At 41.3% G+C, this 23,739-nt stretch overlaps 1 protein-coding gene across 2 annotated transcripts in view; it reads right to left on the minus strand.

The window, feature by feature from the left end:
* The window catches only part of slit3 (slit homolog 3 (Drosophila)), a 242,820-nt gene that overhangs the window by 51,213 nt on the left and 167,868 nt on the right, over window positions 1-23,739 (minus strand). For both annotated transcript variants that reach the window (XM_023398070.2, XM_087171703.1), the window contains 9 exons: window positions 18,898-18,969; window positions 14,429-14,592; window positions 13,181-13,325; window positions 10,003-10,074; window positions 8,653-8,724; window positions 7,130-7,201; window positions 3,931-4,074; window positions 3,557-3,720; window positions 1-56 (listed from right to left, as the gene is read on the minus strand). The exon at window positions 1-56 is cut by the window's left edge and continues 95 nt beyond it. In XM_023398070.2, coding sequence (XP_023253838.1) covers window positions 1-56; window positions 3,557-3,720; window positions 3,931-4,074; window positions 7,130-7,201; window positions 8,653-8,724; window positions 10,003-10,074; window positions 13,181-13,325; window positions 14,429-14,592; window positions 18,898-18,969 — 961 coding nt within the window. The remainder of the gene's footprint in view (window positions 57-3,556; window positions 3,721-3,930; window positions 4,075-7,129; window positions 7,202-8,652; window positions 8,725-10,002; window positions 10,075-13,180; window positions 13,326-14,428; window positions 14,593-18,897; window positions 18,970-23,739) is intronic.

Consider the following 23,739-nt stretch of genomic DNA (forward strand, 5'->3'; position numbering starts at 1 on the left):
ACACACCAGGTCCTGGAAACACTCGCCACTCAGACGGCTACGATAGTCCTCCTGACCTGCAAAGGAGAGAGGGAGAGGAGGAAATAAAGTGACATAAGAGAAACGGAAAAACAAAAACAGGGGAAGAAGAAATCCCCAGTAAATGAAGTCAACAGTGGAGTAGGAGACAGAAGGCGAAAGGGAAAAAATGATGGAGGGGGTGAGAAGAGATGCCAGAGAGACATTAAGTTCTTAGTGTTAGACTTATATATACCTTATAATGAAGGGCAACACATTATTCCAAAAAAGATCCAGCCAATAATGCATATTCAGATGTAGCCATGTCAAAAGTCTTCATTCCTCTACCAGGCTATCAATACCCGTTTCCTGTTGGGAGTTTAACTGTTCGGAAAATTCTACTTTTGCTCTAATTTCAGCTGCCAAAGGTTGTTAAATATAACCAGTCATTTGCAAGACATGAATGATCTTAACTCATCTCCACGGCTCCTGCGGCACTGTGCTGTTCTGTATGGCTACCACTGTAAATCAAATTAACAAACAGAGATCCAGGTGGTTTTATGGAACCATCTTGTAGATAAATGTGGTTTAACCCCGGATGTTTTTGTTTAACATGGTGAGCCAGAGACCACTTCTGTTATTTAGATATAATGTGAGCAGATATTATTTATGACCACCAGTGCCTGTGGAATAGACCTGGTTTACATCATGCAGCACTTGTATTTGTGCGCCACATACGCTCTTTGTATTTCTCATGGTTATCCCTCTTTCTCTTCCTCTCTCTCTCTCTTTCTCCTTCCAGCTTTGTTGTCTGCCTGTTCTCTGTCAATTTAACCTTTTCTGTTTTTCACCACCCTCCTATCAGACTTTTCTTACGTTGGCACAGACTACTTGTTCTTTCGGTCTGTCTCCACTTACTCCTGGCACACACCCTGTACGGCTGTTCTCTGCTCGTCATTGTTAAACGACTAAGACCACCTAGGGAGATTTTTCAGTGAGTAACCTTGATTTGAACTCCGTAGGTGATCACTACTCGCCAAGTGATGTCTTATCTTTTCATGGGATGTGGCTAGCTCCTTTCAGGGGCAGGATATTTTGGAACAGTGTCTCTGGGTTGCCGCAAAACCTTGTTGGTTGGCAAGGTGACAGAAAAGGAAGAGCAAGGGAGAGAACAGGAAATAAAGGAAAGTAAGGAAGACGACAAAGCAAAGAAAGGAAGGGTTGTTGATTTTTGTTTTTTAAGTTTCTCTGTCTTCCTCGGCCTGAGCAGAAAAGGATAAAGGGGTCTGTACAGAGGCGGGGGTATCAGCCAGAAAGGTGTACCAAGCATTTCTCTTTATGTGGTTTAAAACCCTACAAAGAGACTTTCCAAAGCAAACAAAACTAAGGCAAAAGCATCTGTTGAAAAAAAAAAGAAAAAAAAGATGTGTAGAGTTCAAATTTATGCTGACAATTGAGCAGTCGAGGTGAATGTAGATGTTTTTGAGCCACCTTGAGCCACCCTGTGGAGTTTTTGACCAGCGATGCAATACACAGGCCTGCTGCCCGTTTTACATCTATTCCATTAATCAAAAGTTGGTCGTGGTAACGTGCAAAGCAATAATCTAATGTGCCAAAAGAAGGCGGGGTAAAAGATGATTCCCGGCCTGCAAGCCACGGATATAAACAACGCACCATTTCAAATATTAAAAAATGTTGAATTTGCAAATGTTTTAAGATTAATGGAATTAATTGAACACATTTTTTAGATCTCAAGAATACACACGATGAATTGTGGTGACAAGCACTGACTGTAAACATAACCTTTGTTTGCTGACAGGAAAACTCCACAGGGCACCTTTAAATTGCCCAAGAGTAGAACACCAGTTAAGCACTGACAATCAACACTGATTGATTATTAGTATTTTGGTGTCTAATTATCTGTCAATGGCTCATTCATTTCAACAACAGTTAAAGTCCCATGTATCAGAAGCCCTACACATGAATGCAAACATACAGAAGTGTTTAGCCTCCAAGTGTGATTGGCTGGGAGAGGCAGGTGGGCGTGTGCTCGGCGGTCCCTGGCGCTTGACGGAACCATGTGATGTCACAATAGGCGGGGCCACATGGTTAGATCAAGCACAAGAGACAGCTGCACGAACCAATCAGAATGCAGGTCCACACAGGAGGAAGGCGGGGCAACAGAGAGCTGCACCATTCAGTCAGGGGTCAGGGTCCACACAGGATAGGAGAGGCAACAGACAGCTGCAGATCCACACAGGAAGGGAGGCGGAGCCAGAGAACTGTCCACCGAGAGCGAAAATGTCCACACAGGTCCATAGAGGAAGAGAAGATGCAGGGAGAGGCATGGGACTGCAGAGAGGAGGGGCTGAAGCAAAGAGGACTGCCAGGACCAGTTTTTGGAGCATTTCTAATCTAGTTATCTTGATTAGCTCCATGGGCAGAGCACTAACATTAGGGGTTTCCTTACCACTGAGACCTCCCATGCTAAAAATACAGCACATGTGCTCATGATACTAAAAAGCACTTTGGATAAAAGATAAAAGCCTTCAAAATGTAATGGTATTGGTTATGCTATTAATGGTGTGCCCAGTTTAGGCTGGAGCACAGCATTTTAGGAAACAGGAGGGGTGGAAATGTCATGTGAGCAAATAGTCGGCCTTGGAGACGCACTTTTTACAGCGTACTGATGTAACTAGGACGACTGCGATGGGAACTATTGTTTCAGTGCTTTAAAAATCTGTTATCCAATTTTTCTTGAGTACTTCCTCTTTTATCATTACAGGAGTGCTGTTATGTTTTTCTTTAGGTTCCACGCTCCAAAACGGTCGTGATAGAAGACCACTAAATGACAACACAACCGAACTGTTGTACAACCCACCTTGTTGCTCATTGTAAAACAAACACAAGATACCCTTATCTTTTCTGATAATTCTGTTACATGATCATCTCTTCTTAGCACAGTCACGTTCAGTATAAGGTTAAAGTGACTGCGGAAGCTAATACAGTTGAGGTCTCATATTACTCTGCTTTGTAATCCAACGATTTACTCGCAACCGCCGTTTTAGCAAAATCAAATAGTTAATAAAATGTCTGTAAAGGGATTTTAAAAATGTATTTTCCAGTAAGCCATAAAAAATATATTATATTTAAGACAGGGAAAACAATGAGACGAGCCTCTGCACTGAGGATGTGAGGTGTATACACAGTCATAATTTCACACAAGTGGGCGATCACAGTCTATGGCCAATCCCTGCTGACTTCTTTACTGTGCTGCTTCAGTATACTGAATTGGTTTGTGTTGTAATTAGTGAGACCCGCTGCTTGTATCAAAGAAAATCACAGTAATACACAGAGAGAGACAGAGTGTGAATGTTCTGTCTGTACAGCTTGACACTTGACCTTTGACCTGATTAATATGAATCTTTATTAACCTTCAGAGGCAACTCCCTGCATGTTTGCTTGTGTTTGTTTGTTTGTGTATGTGTGTGTGTGTGTGTGTGTGTGTGTGTGTGTGTGTGTGTGTATTAGCCGTGTCTGTGTGAACTCATCGCCTTACCTGTGCACCTGAACTTCTTGCCTTTAACCTGGCTGATTCGTTTGTTAGCCAGCCTTCTGGGGTGGCTGCAGCGTGCTCCACTGGTCTCGATGGGATTGTCAAACAAGTAGTCAGCCAGCCACTTCAGGTGACAGTCACACATAAAGGGATTCTGGGCCAGATGACTAAAGAGAGGGAAGGAAGAGAGGGGAAGGGGTGTTACGTGTTTTAGTAATACTTTGCAACCCTCTGCGACTCCTCTCATTTCTGACGGATCATCATGATGACGGATGTGTAGCCCTGAATATCATAAACCTACATTTGTGCTCTCAATAGACAAAATCAATCAAAAATGCACTGAGCTTGTGTTCCTCTAATATAGAGCATGTACTTACAGAGTCTTGATCGAGCGCAGAGGGGCGAACAGTCCTTTGCTGATAGTTTGCAGCTTGTTGTCGTACAGTGAAAGCAGGTTGAGGTTCTGCAGGTCTTGGAAGGTGTTGACTCTCAAACAGTTAATTTTGTTGGCATTCAGCAGTCTGAAACACAAGGAAGAGCCGTTCAGCATTCACTTTTTATTTGTAAGTCTTTTACTTACTTTGCTTCATTATCTCTGTGCACGACACAAACAAAAAATAAACACATATGCAGATAATGAGACAATTCATTATTCCCAGATGCAAAACCTTTACTTCTCCTTTACTGTCCTCTTCATCTCACTATTTCCCACCTTGTCCTTCGCTATGGCCTCTCCTTTCCCTCTTCACTCATGATTATATTTTTTCTGGCCATGACCCATAAATCTGAAAATTGCGGTTTTATATATTTTCACTTTCTCTTCTGGAGCAGGAGGGGAATATCTACTGTTGGGTTGGGTAGTGTAATATCTTGTTTTGATGGGAGAGACAGATGGTGAGGGGAGGGGGGAAGGAGGAGATAGAGGTGGGAGAATGGAGAAGAGATGGGATGGAGGAAATAATGGAGTGAGACAGAGAAGGGACAGGGGAAAATTTAATTTGGAGTTACACAGATATACATTTAAGCGAAAGAGGCTGTCAGTCAAAATGGAGGAGAGAGAGAGACGAAGAAATGGGAAATGTGATAGAGGGATTAGGTAAATGACAGGAAGGGTTTTCACCTCCACCCTTCCCTCCGTCTCCCTGTCTTTTCATACCTGCAATTCATTAGCTAATATATATCCACAGTGTCAGTTTTCCCCTGTATTTCTCTTTTCTCGCACCTTGTCCTTCTAATTCTCCACCTTTTTGCTCTCTTCTCACAGGCCATACGCAACTCTTTTTTAATGTCTTTTCTTTCATTCTATGTTTCTTCATCTCTCTCACTTACTCTCCTGTCCTTTCTCTCCCTCTTTTCTTTGTTTGACAGGTGACTAACTCGGTACTTGGTATAGCAGCTCAGCTTAATCACCTCAAGTCATCCTAACGAGCGCCCATACTGGCACAACCCAGTTATACATACACACACACACACACACACTCACAGGCACTCACAAGCAGATATATACACACACACACACACATGCTGCTCTGCGACATATCCACACCTCATTAGGCAGCTCACAGGGGGAACTAATTACTTGAAACTGCACCAGTAAAACAAAGCAGCGCAGACAATATAAACAGCAGACCGCTAGCTATACAAAGCAATAAACACATCTTTGTCATGGAAGGTTGACATGCTGCTTGATTCACCAGCAAAAGCTAATATATAATTTATAATAATCACGCCATATGGAAAAATAACATCGTCTGGAAATTCTTGACAAATTCTGGAGATGGGAGCTTTTCTTCCATCAGTGGCGAAATATTAAAAGACATATTCCCTCCCTGTGTCTGCTGAGCAAGCACCAACACCCTCAGGCAAATGTCTTTTTGTGGGACTGACCAATGATGTGGCGAGACATGAATATTAACTAATCATTCAGTGCTTTATTTATTCATTGATTGACGCAGTCACAAATGCATAGAAGCAGTCTTGTATTAGCTTACTTAAGGGATCACACATGCATGTACAGACAATATTCAACATTCAGTGTTTTAGTGTTTAACAGTTTGTGACTGCGGCATCATCACAGGCTCTGAGGGAAATGCTTTTCCAATTAGGGGCTACCAAGTGTTAATGATGTCACATGAGACATACTTGGACATTGAAAAACCAAATTTAAAACTTCTACTTCGCTCTCTTTTCTAATCTTTTCTGAATTTAAACTGTATGTTTCTCCATTTTCATCTTCTTTACCCATGTCTCTTTTTTCCATCTTTCCTCTCCATCCATCCATTAATCTATCTATCTATCCATCTATCCATCCAACCCCCCCCCCACTCTCTCTCTCTGTGTCTGACTATGCACCATGCATCCCAATGATCCACCTCAGCCCGTAAAAGGTGTTTGTGGGTTAGATTCACTCATCCTCATTCTCTTTGCTTCACTTCACTTTACGACGGAAAAGCCCAGAACATTTGCTGCTTCTGCAGTGGACTGCGGCATTTGTGAGGACCATATGCCACATACAGTACCGATGTAGCCATTATAGGAGCCAGAATTTTATTTATTTTTTTACTGCATGCTGAACCACTGCTGCAGCTGGAATCTGTGCCCATGAGGAATTACTTACAACTAATAGTTTTCTGCTTGTAGACACTAAATACTAAAAGAACTATGGGAGATCACAGTTTTTATTACAGTGCACCAATTTGGTTCATGTTGATCACTTAAGAACATACTCGCTGCAGGCAGACAAACACAAACACAAACACAAACACACACGCACACACACACACAATAAAGGACAGATGGAGGGTTAATGCATGAAGAGGGTATTCTACAGTAGTTGCTCCTGCACTATAGTGATTATTAACAAGTCTTGGTCCTGTGACTGTGGGTGAAACGCCTGATGCTCTCTTACTCATGAAATTACCACCATATATTAAAGCAATAAGGATCTATAACAGTAGCCCGAGCTGTGATTATGGTCCAGGGGTAATGTACTGTAGATATGACTCGCTGGTGCCAAATCACCAAATCATTCTACCGTGATTAGGAAAAATCAAGTCTTAACATAAATGCAGCCATATCCGCTCATTATGCTGCATCTGTTGTAACTGATACGTATTACTGACAACTTAACAGAAATTGTCAAATGACACTGATGAACATCTGTCATAACATGAGTAGCATGAGTCAATTATAAAACTTTTAAGTTCGCCTTCGTACACAGTATGTTTAGAAATATGGATCACGCAATCACAGATTTTTTTTCTCCTAAAAACCTGCAGGCCTACAGTATGAAGACGTATGAACGCTCTGCAAATTAAGCCACAAAACAAATATGTTCCATTTTTATAAATCACCTACAACAAGGGAGTCATACCATTCCCTAAAAGAAACTGAAGCTGTACAGAGATTTTGGACCAGGCTGTTACAAATCCACAACAGTACAGCGTTTCCTGGTTTCCTTTGTTTGGGTGTGTTATTCTTTCACTTACTGAATAATATATTTCATTGTTTTCTGGAGGGACCACACACATGCACACAGGTACACGCTTAACAAAAGACCAGACAGACAGTACTTACAGTAGCTGCAGGGAAACCAGTCCATCAAACAATCCCTTGGGCAGCTCAGTGATTTTGTTGCCGTACAGCACCCTGCACAAGACAGTCAAAACAACGTCATTTAGGTTACAGTGTTTCTAAGGCTTTGCTTACACGCTAGGACTTATGTGGTGTAAAGCCTGCCACGAGATGGAACAAAATACTTCCTGATTCCCGATACAGTCAGCCACTGGAGAGGGGCCCTGCTCTGCATCCACAAGTTATGGCATCTAGTAATATTTTATCAAATTAAAGTGTATTTTTTGCTTCATGAAAAGAAAATTCAATTTTTGTTTTGAGGACACCGTTAGTTTTGATGATGCTATTGAAGAGATATAACCTGAATCACACCCATCGTACCCGTAGAATGACTGACTGTAATATTTCAATGTTGAGTGGTGCTGCTATAATTGCAAAATTGCCTACTTGTCTTGTGAATTTCCATCTAAATCAAACAGATGGCATGCCTCTAACAGATGCATATGTTTTATTGTCAGCATGTAATAACATTAACTGTCATATGAAGCTGTTTGGGCTGACACTAGCCAACCGTTATACAAAACAATTACACATGATTCTGAAAACCAAGATGTCCTTTGTTATTTCCTTGCCCAATCCATGTTCTATATAAATCTACTAATGTTCGGCTCTCCAAAAGGAAAAGAAGACCATCAATATCTGCTTGGAGTGAAAAAGCCATCAAGCTCAGCCAGCTGGAAAAACTATTTTAGTGAGAAGAACTGAGGTAGTGTTGCAATCAAAGACAAAAAGTTGACTCTTTGCAGTGTAGCAATTTTTAACTTTTTAATTTATAGAAAAAAAATATGCACAGCATATTCATTTTACTGCACTGAAGCTTTTCTTCACTAAGCATGCTGCTTTGGACCATTTATCTCATTTGATTGTCAAAAACTGAAATTATGTTTGAGATGTGCTTCCGACTGCAGTTGCAACCATTTAATTCACTTGAGCAATTTTATATTTTGTCACATCACGCCTCAGCTGGCCTCTACTGCAGAAGCCGTGGCTTCTCAGTGACATTCCTGTTCCTGTTCACTCCGCTCTATGTGCTTGCGTGTGTGTGTGTGTGTGTGTGTGTGTGTGTGTATGTGTATGTGTTTGTGTGTGTATGTGTGTGCGTGAATGCGCATGTGTGTGCTCGGTCTTAACACCCAGGAGAGTTCACCTTGTCTGCCCCTTCTTGTCTGACTGTCTGTCTCATTTTCATGCTCCAGATTGATTCAAATTAAACTGTCCTTCATGTTCTTATCACCCTCAGTGACACACACACACACTGGGTGATTACAGACACATAAAATTACACACACAAACCGGCACGTACGCACACTCAATCGCATTGTGCTCCTGTTGTCAACATCGACAGCGACAACGTTTTTATTTGCTAAATGTCTGGGAGCCCAATTACTTTGCTGTCTGGATATGCATTTGTGTACATGCCTGTGTGTGGGTGTGAGTTTGTTTGCAGGTAGGTGTGTAATACTTACAGTGAGGTGAGTGAGCGAAGGCCACTGAAGGCATCTGCGGCAATGTCAGAAATCTGGTTCTTACTCAAATCACTGGGGGGAGAGAGAGAGAGGGAGGAGATAAGTGCATTACTGTAATACACAGTAATGGGGTTCATTCTGTGTGAATGTCCTAGAACTGTCTGACAAATGATCATGAGAGAATACATCAGCAGAGGTCAAGGCAAGGGGACAAGTAAAAAAAAAAGTAAGAAGGGCTAGATGTGTAAGTAAATGAGGGACAGAGAGAGAGAGGGAGAGAGAGAGAGAGAGAGAGAGAGAGAGAGAGTGAGAGAGATGGACAGGGTGAGGGGAAAAAAGTGAAGTGACAGGAGCAAAAGATAGAGAGAGAAAGTGGAAGCAGTGGCATGTTAAGTGCAGTTCATGTCATTCACTTCCACCGCTGTAAGATATATTATTTAACACTTCGGTCTAGGTTAAAATTCTGTGTGTGTGTGTGTGTGTGTGTGTGTGTGTGTGTGTGTGTGTGTGTGTGTGTGTGCGTGTGTGTGTGTGTGTGTGTGTGTGTATGTGCGTGTGTGTGTGCATGGGTGGATAACCTTACAACCGTGCACAAGTCTGCAGCTCTGGCATTTTCCGGCATTTGCATGATAAGGCAGCTTCACGCGTGTGTGGGTGTGTGTGTGAAAGAGACTGTGATCTCCATAGTGACTACGGCACTGTGTAGCTCACAGTCTGTAAATGTTATAGACTTCAGTAACTGCTTATGCTTTTGTTAATTAAACTTCTAGGTTGAGGTGAAATGTTTTATTAAAACATGAACATGAAAATGTGAAAATCTTGACATTTTAGTCGCTGCAAATTTCATTGTTTCCATTTTCAGATGCATTTCTATCTTTTCTGTTTGCTCACGACAAAACACTGAGATCAGCCGACCTGCCCCCCCCCCCATCAGAAAAGAGGCCACATTTCAAAATATTTACATAACATCATGTCAGCGTTGATGGACTAACTTCTAGTGACTGCACTTTTTTTTGCATTAATGTAATTTTTGTTAGACTATTAGTTTCACTTTAGAAAACAAACAAGAATCATTAGTGCTGCAATAAAGAATGTGAATATTATTGAAGCCCTCGACAAGAATCAGGGTCATAGAGCTTTATTTATTACAAGCCTTTGGCTCAGTGGATCATATCTTCCCAATGCTGAGGTTGATTGGGAGCCACCTGGTTAAAAGCCAGTTAAACAAAATAGATAAATAAATTACATGTATTAAAGCATATATCAGCCTATGAATGCATATAGGTGCATGTATGCTGGTGTGCATGTGTGTGTGTTTAAATGTATGCAGTTATAGCCAGACACACTCACATCCTCTTGAGCTTCTTGTAGACAGTAAAGGCTCCTGCTGGGACACTTTTAATCAGGTTCTGCTCCAAACGACTGGAGAGAGAGAGAAAGAGAGAGAGAGAGAGAGAGAGAGAGAGAGAGAGAGAGAAGGGAGGGGTTGAGAAAAAATGGAGTTCGTTGATCTTTAATAAACCTTTAAACATTTATTTAAAAAAAAATCATTAATTCAAAGAAGATTTTCCCCCTAAAACATAAAATAAGAAAATCTGCTGCACATCATGGAAAACTTAGTATGTTCATTTTCTCTCCTTTAATTGCATTCAGGACAGAGAAATCACTGGTTATCATGACGTCCTGTTTTACACCTCAACCTCAGCCAAACACAAGTGTACAAAGAGGTTCAAAAGGTGGTTGTTCCGATCAACATCTACACAATATTTCTGCAGGTTGGTCTGTGTTTTGCAGCGGGAACTGGTGAAGGTCACTCAGTGTGAAACGTTGACTTGAGTTTTGCAGCTCAGTGGTAATAAGCTTACCTGGGACCAGCCCTCTGAATCAGGAGGCGGATCTGGCAACCAAAACCTGGACTGCCGACCACAATACCTGTTTGCTCAGTGAGTGTTCGGGAGGTGGAATCATATATATATAAATGTTTATAAAGGCAAAGTATGACAGCTAGCTAACTGGCTACATCAAACCTGCTGTCACTCAACCATGATAAAATACAAGCTTGAATCCGCTAATTGAACATGGAAAGTTTGCTTTAATTATAGGACTGTCAGCAGTACATGAACAATTCACTAAATCATAATTTCTAATATTTTATTTATTTGAATCTTCCATATAATTCCCTCTTTAGATGAAGCCGGACTGTATTTATGAACATATTCTCGGTTCCTCGACTTTTTCAGGCGAAGGGCCAAAGGGAATTTATTACATCTCTTTCTCCAGGAGACTGCAGACTCATTACACCATACTGGTAGTATTACTCTATTATCATGTGGGGAGCCATCAGAACTAGGCCCACAGCCCACATTTTGGGAAATGTACTGTAGTTTAGTTTCTGCTCTCCTGATGGTCTCAGAAACACATTTGTCTGTTGTAGCTCATGCATTCTTCATGTCTCCTTGTTTCTGCTATGAGACGGAGGAGAGGAAATGGACAAAGCAAAGCAAAGGAGGTGGAGGAGGAGAGGGGAATGAGAAAGTCAAAGACGTGTGGCAGACTCGCCGTAAGCATTGGAGTGGGAAAGGAGGACGACAAAGGAGAAATCAGAGGAGTGGAAAAGTGTGAACAACTTGGGCAGAGGAGAGGAAAAATCAGAGAAGAGGGGGATGCGGTGAGGTCCCAAGGCCAGCCACAGGGTCAGCTGTCAGAATGATAAATGGGAACTAATCCGCCCTTCTTCTTCCTCTCCTCCCACTTTTCAGCCAACACCCAGTCCTCCTCTTGACCTCCACTCGCCATCCCTCTTTTTCTTTCTTTAGCCCTATCCCTTGGAAAGTATCTATCTATCTATCTATCTATCTATCTATCTATCTATCTATCTATCTATCTATCTATCTATCTATCTATCTATCTATCTATCATCATATTGTATACTCTTTGTCTTTAACTGCTGTAAGTGACTTTGCAGCTTAATACGACCAATATATTTCATGATATTGACTCAAATGATCACATTTGCTGAGATTAAATGCAATTTAAGTGAATTTATTGCATCAGTTTGTAACTTCTACTCTGTAACAAGGCTTTTAAATTAAACTCTGAAGTGGTGCTGGCATTTGAATGCAACACAACGCTAACAGGTAGCTGCTTCTTGGCTTGTGTTCCTCTCTAAATTTCTGCACCTCACACCGCTGGCAGCCGACAACACCTTATTTCAACTAGGGGGTCAAAATGAATCAAGGATGTACAGATATTGACAAAGACAATCTGCGCACACAACAAGTTACAAATTATATCAGGGGCAGTAAAACAAGGTTGATACAAAGACACTTAGAGATTCAATATCAAAGGATGTATTAGAGAGAAGACATTTTAAGAGGCTAGATAAAAAATCCATAGGGTGAAGAGGTGATTAAATGACAACAGAAACAGGAGATGTCTTTGGCAGGTGAGCAGGTACACGACGTGCCGTGTATGAATACACCTACACACACTACTCAAAGCGCACTCAAACACACACATCCCTTTTAAGGTGTAATGAAAGGTGTAATGAAGTTAAATGCCTTGAGACAAACCTGTTTTGTGAAATTCCTTTATGAATACATTTCAATACAGAAGACAGATTAACACAATTCAGCACAAGCGCGCGCGCGTACATGAACACACACACACAAACACACACTATACACAATCACACACACACATTTGGCAGTGATCCTTGCCACCAGCATGCAGAAAGATGACTTTGTCCCGTTTGGAGGACTGACAATACATCATCCTATTATACCCTATTGTTTCTGGCTGCAGCAACAACATTTATTATAATGGATTCAATGCTAATCCTACGTGTATGTGTGTGTGTGTTTGTGTGTGTGTGTGTGTCCAAGACATTTCATCAAATGTTTGGTGCCTGTGGCTTGATCAAAATGCATATATGTGTGTCTGACGCTCCCAGACTGTGTGTGTGTGTGTGTGTGTGTGTGTGTGTGTGTGTGTGTGTGTGTGTGTGTGCATCGGCATAAGAATGCATTTTTGCCAAAGTACATTTTTTATTTGTACAAACAAAACTAGTGTGTCTGCATCGATGTGTGTGCACTGGTGTGTGTGTGTGTGTGTGTGTGTGTGTGTGTGTGTGCGAATCCATTACTTATGCTGAAGAGGTATAGCGGTATTGGTGTAGCGTTGCGGGGGAGAATTGCTCCTTTACTCACATAGCAATCAACCAGCTGTCCTCTGTACAAACAAACAGGGTACAGCGCTCAATACGGATATCAAACATGTCGCATTGGAGTATATGTGGATGAGTGTGTGTGTGTGTGTTTAAATATGTGTGTAAGAGACTGAAAGAAGGAGGAAGCAAAGTGTGCGAGTTTGGCTGCAATCCAGAAAAGATTACCACTGCAAAACTCATGGTCTGCCGCATTCTGGGTTGGAAGAAAGGGCTAGTCCATCATGGTCGTTCGACTTCTCCATGTGACCAGTTTGACAGCAAAATACGTTATGTTGAAAATTAAGAATAAGATGTTCTTACATCTCCACGATGCCCTCAGGGAGGTTGGCTGGTATTTCTGTGAGGCCTTTGCGCCGACAGTCCACTATGTTGTTGTTACAGCTGCAGCTGGGTGGACACACGGCCACCTGTGGAACACAAGTCCTCGACTCCGTCTGGGCCGGACCTGGAGATGGTGATACGCAGTATCAGAGTCTGGGTACACTGACCAGATACACTGGCTTTTGTTGAAAAAGTGGTTCATAGAGAAACTTCTGTCTTAAGTGTACGTACACCTCCGCAAAATTCTGCCATTTTTATTTTCGCTATTAGTGTCAATAAGTGTCAGTAATGCAATGTTTGTATTTTATCTCAGTTTTTGTTCATGACACTAGTCTCAGCTTCAGTTGGGAGGTTTGTCCCATGATGCTCCTCCTGCTGTTACAGAACCTTTTACAATGTGTCTGGAATTAAATTCTTTGGGGAAACAGGAAGAAATTGCATCTGGACACAACATATTACTGGATATTGAGAAGGAGGAAAGAAGGGGGAGTGAGGAAATCAAATGAAAGGAGGGAAGGAACCGTGAAAAAGAATGGAAGGGGGGTGTCTGGTATGGAGCATGTGGGCAGAAAAGACAGGCTAAAGGCTAATAAAGAGGGAGCAGCCTGACCTGACAGTCTATTAGCACAGAGAGCTGAATCAGAGGCCTATAAACATTGCCTATACTATCTGCAGCTGATAACACCACTGCTCTTATACCAGCCTTTTAGCTGATTATGCGCTCTACACGGTGTAATTCCTTCAGTGTTATAAACTCAATGCTGAGCTGTCTGGAGTCGATAACAATATTGCTTGTAATAATGGCCTTTAGGTTTATTACACTCTCTGTATTGTATACCTCGTCGCTAGCTGTCAGCAGCATTACATTCAGCTGGGAGCATCTACTTGACTCTCTGTCAAGAATGTATTGTATACATGAGTGTAGCTGAGTCGTTCGAGGTCATTTTTTTTTTTCAAACGTTATTCCACAGGCTCGATTTCACTCTTATGATAGTTCTGGGTCAATGTGCTGAAGAAGGAATGACGCCAAATCAAAAAATACCCCCCCTCCCCAAAACCAATAACCAATGTTAATGTTTTTCACCAACCACTTTAACTCATTCAGGAAAGAGATATTCTCACTGTGCTTGTCACAGAAAGTACTGAGTGTTCTTCAGGGTGACCTTCAGCCAAGTTGAAGCGCTGTAATGTTTGAACAGAATCTTACGTGTGTCAATGTTAACTCACCATTGCAGACAAAATCCTTCTTCTGCACATCTGGGACATTGAGGCCCCTCATGTGGGCGGGGGCCATGCACTGGGTGAAGGGAGCCAAGCCCCGTCTGGCTCTGAGCCAATCAGAGAGCCAGGACAGGTGACAGTCACAGTGGAGGTTGTTTGAGTGCAGACGACTAAGAGGGAGAGGGAGAGAGAGAGAGAGAGACAGAGAGAGAGAGAGAGAGACAGAGAGAGAGAGAGAGAGAGAGAGAGAGAGAGAGAATGGTTATTTATCAGAAATCATGTGTAATTAAATACAGTTATCAGTGCATAATAATAAGACCCAGACACAATAAGACCTGTGAATATGAAATGCTTACATTCAAAAATTCATAATTCAATTCATACATTCAGAAAGTCTGTGAAGTTAAACTGAGCTCAGATAGAGCAAATGTATTTGAGTCTGCATTCAAATAGGTTCTATTTTTCACACCGCTTACACCCTTGGCCGGGATCGTGAGGCCGTCGCTTGGGTGAAACACACACACACACACACACACACACACACACAAACAGGCACTCTCACTCAGACACACAAGGTAATATCCTCGGCTCTCATTTCCCCCAAGGTCTGTGACAATAAGACTCCCTCTAGAGAGAGGACACATACGGCCAAATCACAATCTATGTAGAAAGGCAGACACAGGAAAGGGGGACACAGACAGAGGTGGGAAAGAAGAAGATAAGTCTGGAAAAAGAGACTGAAAAGAAGGCAAGACAGATTCAGATATGAAGAGAGTGGACACAAAGGCTGGAGGGGAGAACGAGAAAATGAATGTAAAGAGGTGGAGATGACGAAGAGAGGAAAACATGGAGCAAATCAATTTATTAAGAATGGTATTTCAAAAATCTATTTAGATGATTCTTGGTTAATTTGTTGATTTGGTTTTATAGTGACTAGCTAAGAGTGACAAGACGTATGATTACATGGGCATGGGGTGCGTCTCAGATCTCTAGGCTTACAGACCCCCAGAGAAAGATATTTTAAAGGGTCAGTTCACCAAATATATGTTCTCACATGCATCTGTTGCTACATGTATCTATCCTTACAGTTAGTTTTGGTTTTATATCTTCCACTATCCTCCTTCCAATTCCTCTTTTCTCTTTTCTCCACTTCACCAGCACACAGATGAATGAAATTTTGTTTGTGGGGTTTTTCCCGAGCCAGCGCCCCTGCTGCTTGAGGAACTCAACACATCATGCGAAAACAACAGTTTCCCTAAGGACTATTTCTTTAGTAGAAAGTGGTGCAAATCCCAAATCTTGACAGCACAGTCTGTCAATAATTATGAGTAACTGGGACATAGTTTCTGGAAGGAGATGTCACTTTCAATCTTGAGAGTGAGAAAAACTAAACTTTATTCAACCTTCAGTGTAATGAGGTGGAGGCAGAAACCTCAAGAGAAAAATCTGACAATCTGGAACCATAAAGGGCAAATTTATCTGCATAGTTAGAGAGAGAAAATATGTTTATTTATAAGTGAACCAAGCCTTTAATGTATTGTGCAACATATTATTGAATTTTGCACATCATTTTATTGTAAACTAAATGATTCTAGTACTTAAGATTCTCTCATCACTGAATCGCATTGTTAACGTGAGAGGATGATGGGAAATTAATCACATCTTAAATACATTAAATCATATTTTAAGTTACATTTTCACAATAATAGGATTTAATTAAATGGTACTGCTCATCAGGTGATGTTTCACAGAGCTGAGACTCTCTACGGGCGGCACTAGCTGGATCTGACACCTTGAGAGAGAGAGAGAAAGAGAGAGAGAAAGAGAGAGAGAGAGCGAGAGAGAGAGAGAGAGAGAGAGAGAGAGATGAGGAGGAGGAGGAACGGCAGAATGTCTTGTCAGCGTATTATATGCCAGCCGGGATATCTAGCCTTTCAGAAGACAGGCCTCCCTTTGTAATAAAGCAGAGGACAAATCCTGTTATGGAACAGAGATGGGCTCATTGATGCTAGCAGCGGGGGCAGTGGGTTTTAATACCGCTCTCCCATTATAAATCCAGTTTATAGTCAAACCCCCGCCTGGAGATAGCCACGTCCCGGCCCACCCCCGGCTCAGCCTTAATTACTGACAAGTAGGATTAAAACACAGGGGAGAATGGGAGCAGGCAGGGGGTATGGAGAAAGTGTATGTGTGTGTGTGTGTGTGTGTGTGTGTGTGTGTGTGTGTGTGTCGGGTGTGTTTCTATGTAGCTGAAAGTCAGTGATAGCGTTTGTTGTGCTCATTGGTTGCGAGTGAATACGTGCACGGTGCATGATGTTTTCATGAACATGTGTGTGTGTCTATCTGTGCTTTTTCTGAGGGATACCGGGCACATCTTTAGTGCAATGAATTACACAAACACACAAGCAGTGGGAGTTCTAATCTTTTCATTGGTTCAAGTTTCTGAATAAGAGGCACCATGAGGTGATATCATTACTGCTAATAGAATAGAAGGATACTGCAGAAAGAAAGAGAAAGAAAAAAGGCAAAATATGATGGATGGATTGAGAGAGAGAGATAAAGAGAGAGAGAGAGAGAGAGAGAGAGAGAGAGAGAGAGACAGCGAGAGAGAGAGAGAGACAGCGAGCGTGTGAGAAAAAACAGATAGCATGAACTAAATAGTGGCCATCTGAAGAAATCACAGATTAAGGTGGCAGGGGAGGTAAGCCATTTAATTTAAAGAGAAGTTTCTACACACACACACACACACACACACACACACACAGACACCTACACACACTGTGGGACACAAGGGAACTCAGAGAGACCTAGACTTAGAGACACCTACACACACTGTGTGTAGGTGTCTCTAAGTTCCCTGCTAATCAAATCAGGGACATCTATAAACAATTGATTGAATAAGTCGTTTTTATAAAAGCAGCAAATTCAATATCAGGATCCGAGGGCGGCAAAAAAGAACGGACACCAAATTTAATACAGAGGAGGCGGCGAGAAGGAGCTGCATGAAGAGGCAGTGCAGGAGAAGGGACAGGATGGACTGAGATGTGAACACTGGACAGAGAGGAGGTGGAAGAAAGGAGAGGAAAAGGAGGAGGAAGAGGAAGCAAAGCAAGTGAGTGAAGACATTTTAGCAAATAATGATGAGGGTGGGCGGAAAGAGAGGATCATTAAAAGCGAGTAAGATGCAGAGAATAAGGCAGAAAAGGGATGGATGAAACGTGAACTTTGAAGCAAAAACACTGAGGAGGAGACAAAAAAGGGAAGAGGAAGAAGGATTAAATCAGAGGAGACAGTCACTCAGTGTTGACAGAAAACAGAAGAAGACGAAGGCTCCTGATTAAAAGATATTGGATATTAGTAACTCAATCTCCTGGCAACTGTGCAGTTGTGCTGCTGCCTGAAATCCAATTTTAAAAGGCTGATTTTGAGCCGTATTGCCACTAGAGTTGCAGCAGTATGCAGGAAATATCCAAACGCCGCCATGTGATTGGCTGTTGGCGGACACCGTCGGTCAAAAGTTGAACAGAAGACATGGTCATAAAAGATAAATGGACCACTGTTGTCCTGCTTGTATTTAGCAGTGTTGTGTATTTAGAAATCCCCCATTTCTGAATGTTAAGTAGGGCTGTGTGACCACACAAGTGGCTCTTCAAAATGGTGATTTGGGGAGGAAATCCCATTCTCTGCATGCTGGTTTGGCAAAATTCAACCCCACTGTGGCCAGCAGGAACGCAACCAATGGTCTGCCTCTCAGACAGTCCCCAAGGGATTATGGGTAGCCTCCCTTGAGATGTCGTGCCATGGCTCTGCCAATTGTAAGTGTGTATCTTAGTGTCTGTGCTCACATCAGTAACATCAGCATATGAGGTTTCTTCTAATGAATCAAAGCAGATTGAACTACGGAGCCTTAAAAAGCCTTTCTTGTGGTATTAATGGAGTTACCATTACTCAAGGGTGTGTGTGTGTATGTGTGTGTGTGTGTGTGTGTTTGTGTGTGTGTGTGTGTGTGTGGTGCATGCACATGTTACTGTATCCATCTCCATGTGTATCTATGTGTGTGTGTCTGTGTGTGTGTGTGTGTGTGTGTGTGTGTGTGTGTGTGTGTATGTGTGTGTGTATGTGATGGCCACATGATTATTCACAGTCATGAAACAATAGAAGAGCTGGTCTCTTATTATGGCATGATTAGATGATCACACACAGACCGCACTGCCATGCTGTGTGTGTGTGTGTGTGTGTGTGTGTGTGTGTGTGTGAAAGTGAACATTGTGTGCAGTGTGTTTCTGTACTTACTCAGTTTACATGAAAGTGGGCAGTAATTCATCCACGTGCATGTGTGTATGTGTTAATGTGTAACCACAGAGTGCATGTGTACGAGCATCTGCAGTATATGTAAATACCTCTTTGTATAAATGTGTGTGTGTGTCTGTGTGTGTGTGTGTGTGTGTGTGTGTGCGACTGTGTGTTATACTCACAGTGTCCGCAGCTTGGGCATGTGGTTGAAGCTGGACAGGGGGATGAGGGTGATGTTGTTGTTGTTGAGAGTGCTGGATGGAGAACCAGAGAGAGGGAAGAGGGAGGGAGGGAGGGAAGAGAAAAACAGATTGTTAGAAAAATAACACCCTGGTGCCACTTATTGGTCTGTTGGTTCAAACTCTGACGCAAGTCAAATTACAGTCTATCCAAAATGCAGATTCAAGTCCTTGTCACCATTTCCCCCCAAAGAACTAATAATAATATAATATCTAATATAAAATAAGAAAAGTAGTTTACATCGACCTTTGTCGATGGCAGTGGTCCCAAACGTATGGGCCAGGACAAAAATCAAAAAATGAGACATCAAAAAATCAAAAATGTGATGTGGTACACCAAGTTATGTTTGTTTTTCCAGACTTTTCTGCAAGGATTAGTCATTTCTTGGGAAATACTGCATCGGTTTATCTCTTTGGGTTTGTAAAACTCTTCTAATTAAGCAATCTGAGAAGAGGAAAAATACTTGTTACACATTAAACCTGTGACGAGGGGTCACAAGACAGGAGAATATTAACTTTATTGTTTACCAGTGTTCGAGTTGACTTAGGATATAACAAAGAATTGTGCTTACTAATTTATTTTAAGTTAAGAGCTTTAAGGCTAATTGGATCGATGGTGTAGTGGAGAGTACACTGGCACAACACTTTGTGACACAGAAAACAATGTTTTTTAGTTTATTAAGAACAGAAATTATTGTAAATTGCTCTTTTTCCTTTATTGTTTTTTAATTTTTTTTTTATAAATAAAAGTTTTTCTGTATCTGAATTGAGGTTGTAAGGGTAAAGGGTTTTGTATGATGCAGATTGTTAAACCCACTAGAACAAATTTGTAATTCCAGGTTATATAAACAAAATTGACTTGACTTGAATTGAAATTATTTGAACATCGTGCAACATCAAAACTGAGACACGAAGTCTGACCCTCTGTCCAGGGTGCCCCTGATGTGCCAAGTCATCACATAGAGTTATAACTCATTATTTATTAATGCACACATACATATGAACACACACACCCCTGATCTGTGCTTCTTCCATTTCTAACTCATAAGCAGGTCACTGCTGTCTCGGGCTATTAGCACGCTCATAAACTATACTCTGTCTCATATGTAGTATCGACCTGAATGGAATGAAAAACAAGGTTGACTGTCATTACAAGAAAACACAACCACACACACACACACACACACACACGCACACACGCACTCACACACACACACTCTCCCTCTCACACACACACACACAAACAGTCCCACTCAGTGTGTTGAAGAAACACAACGCCTATTGATTCTCTGTGGTTTTCATACACAGAAATGGAGACAGAAATGAGAGCAGAGAAAAGAAAATGCAGAAAAGACGGATATTCCATCAAAGCAATCCACAGGGGGATCAGATTGCAATGACAGACTAGTACAAACTGGTAAAGCTGCATATACAAAACAAAATATATCAGAACACAAGCAGGTCCCTCGTGACTTAAGCAGTGTATGCATGCACATAAAATTACAGCACAGCAAAACACGAGGCTGGACACACAACTCACATTACAGGATATGTTCACATGTGTGAAAAAACGCCAAAACGTATTATCTTTAGAGGTACTGTCGGCTGTGGGTGTTTTAAAAAAAAAAAAAAAGGTACAATTTACAAATCAGAAAACTGTTTGCAGTGTTAGAAAATAAAGAGAAAAATTGAGAGATAATACAAATGAACTACGGATTATGTGCCAGATTTGTCAATAATAAAAAAATATAAAAGATAAACTTTGAGCTGCCAATGAATTTTTCGAAATCCCTTTTTACCCAAATCTTTGCATAACTGATTTTATTTTTTCTAATCAAAATAAACTGATAAATTTCCCAGTTGATTTGGGGAGAAATACAATATACAGCAAAAATAATATACCCCCTCATTATAACTTGTGAGACTGTTCAAATGGCTTGAAGTCAAATTTTTTACAGGAAAAAGTCAACAATGAAAATAAAGTAAATGAGAGATCCCTGTTACATTAGAAATCCAGGGATTTACTCAAATTTATACTACAGAGTCATTTTTCTGGTGGCTTGCAGGAGCCAACATCAACACGAGCCAGTGCAACCCTTCGCTTTGTTTTTGCCCAAGTTTCATGGATCATTAATTTCACTGGAGAGAAAATAAGGCCAGTTTACTTTACATATCACCCGAAACCTTGTGTATTCAAAGAGTCATTGTTTCAGGAAGAATAAAGACTGAGCAGTCATTTTTTATACATGAAACCCATTCATTTTTCACATTTGACAATGTGTTTTTAATGGTTTGAGACAAGGACAAGGTCAGCTTTCTCCCTGAGAAATGGCCCCAAATCAAGATGAAAGGATTTTTTTTTTTTTTTTTTTACAGCATCAATATGTTTGGGCCTAAACACACAGTGTGACTATGTTCAGATTTCGTCGTCAAGCAACGAGGATGGTTTGTTTTACGTGCTGTCATGGTGTATGTTGTACATACTGTTCAAAATAGGCTCATTACCGGGGGTTTGCTGTGTTTTCACTAACACCCACTCAGCCTTAAAATAGACTGTTTTTGCTTCACTCTGTTGATGTTACTACTTTTCTTTCTCTTTAATTCTCTCTCCTTCCGATTCTCTTTCTACATTCTCCTCCCTGCCAGTGTAGCCTCAATGGCCTTGGTAGACGGATAAAGTTTCACACTCGCTCTCACTCACTCACTCACACACACACACACACACACACACACACACACACACACACACACATCAGGAGTGCTGCTATGGTCAGCCCTGTCAGGGGCGATTCCACCCAGTATATATAATTTAATTGTGGAATAACAATAATTTCCCTCTGCAATTTCCCTGTCAGTTATTCTCCCACTCACTCCATCCACCCCCCCACATCTCTCTGCCTTAATAAAGTAGCGACTGAACTGACTTAAGCCAAGATAAACACTAAAAACATCATTTAGAAGTCCGCAGCTATGTTTTATATTGTGGCTGTTTTTTTCCCAGTTTATGTTACACGCCTCTGGCCACAGCTACACTCTTGAAAATTGTGCATCGTTTTAGATTTGAAATGATCATAAACAAATTTAAAAAAAATTAAAATATTTGCATTTTGGCAAAGGCAGAAACTGTCACTGGAGGATCACCACTTGATATTGCTAAGATATGGAGGATCCAGTTAATTCACGTCTAAGCACCTGAACAAGTGAGACTTTGATTTGTGTCGTAACTTGCCTTCATTTAACCAAACTAACCAACTGTAACACTTCACCTGAAACATGCTGAGCTTTTGTCCCCCCCCCCCAAAAGAAAAACATATAGATGTGCTGACACATCTCCTTTTAAAATTCTGGGTGCATTATATAACTGACAGAAGAGCCTGAGCTAAACCTTGGCACTAGAAATGGCTGGACAGCAGTACACCTGTGAGTTTCTGCATTTGATTCAACTCTTTGGTTTTATAGTGTTAAATATCCGATTGGTCCAGATGGGGACTTTCCACTGGTTCTGCACTCCACCTCATGTCAGTCTAAACTTTATAATCCTGCAGCCTTGACAGATCCCAACACACCATCCTGTACTTTGACCACAAAATCACACAGTACAAACCAGAACATTGGCTGTGTAGTCATGGTCCCATTTACAAATGTCTCACAACTGATGTTATTCGGTTAGGAAAATACTTTGTGTACTGTGTATTAGCATCCTGTGTTGCAGCTGTTTCCTAAGTGACGTTATGCTTTGAGTTAGAGAGATTTATCCTTTTTGCTGGCCTTTCACTCTTATGTTCTTTTTTATGGCTGATTTCAGGATGAACTGATGTTAAAGTTAATGCTGTATCATATACCGACAGGGTGTGGAGTCACAGAGTTAAGGATAATGCTTCACACATGATTTATAGGTTAAATAAGCTGCTCACATTACTGGATGTTATTCAGATTCAGATATTTCTTCAATCTTGTGTATTTGAGGATAATTAGTCAGTATCTCTAACATGGAATCCAGTGATTGATGTAGTTATATTTTTATCCATTAAATACTAAGCTATCTTGCAATCCTTTTTTAAAGCAGTGATTTTTGTTAAAATTTCAGATTTTAACATAGATTAAGGTCATATATAAAACCAACATGTTACTGGAAGCTCAATGCACTGCAGATTAAAAGCCCGTTTTTAAAAAAAAATCACATTTTGTTTTTGCAGTCATAGTAAAAGAGAGCTCAAGGACTGGTCCAACATTGTTTGTGACACACATTCTTTCTATTACAAAATGCCTATTCAGCTCCATTTTTTGCTATTTAATTTGAGATAGGCTGCAGTGACCACTGCAGCGGTGTTGCAGGATACATCCATGATCCCCTGTGTCTGTGTGTATATACACATGCATGTAAGTGTGTGTGCTACTATGAAGTGTGTATTCTTGAGTCAGCATGTACAGTGCATGCTTGCGTGTGTCTGCATGCAATGCAGTAGTCTTTCTGTTGCAGTAAAAGGGCCTCTGCAGTCAGTGATGGAGGAGACTCTTTAGAGGCAACCCACCAGGGAGATGTTATCGTTTGTGTTTGTGTGTGTGCTTGTGTGTGTGCTTGTATGTGTGTGTGTGTGTGTGTGAGAGAGAGAGAGAAGGAGAGTGATGTTATCATGTGTCTTTGCTGCAGCCTACACACTGAGGTCAAAGCCTTACTCGTCAATCTTCCCTCCCTCCCTCCCACACATACACACACACGCACACACACACGCGCGCACGCACACACACAAAAATGCACGCACGCACGCACACACACGCACGCGC

This window comes from Seriola lalandi, unplaced genomic scaffold, assembly GCF_002814215.2.
Source record: "Seriola lalandi dorsalis isolate HSWRI2012SDOR001 ecotype SW California unplaced genomic scaffold, Sedor1 jcf7180002054972, whole genome shotgun sequence".
Lineage (NCBI taxonomy): Eukaryota > Metazoa > Chordata > Actinopteri > Carangiformes > Carangidae > Seriola > Seriola lalandi.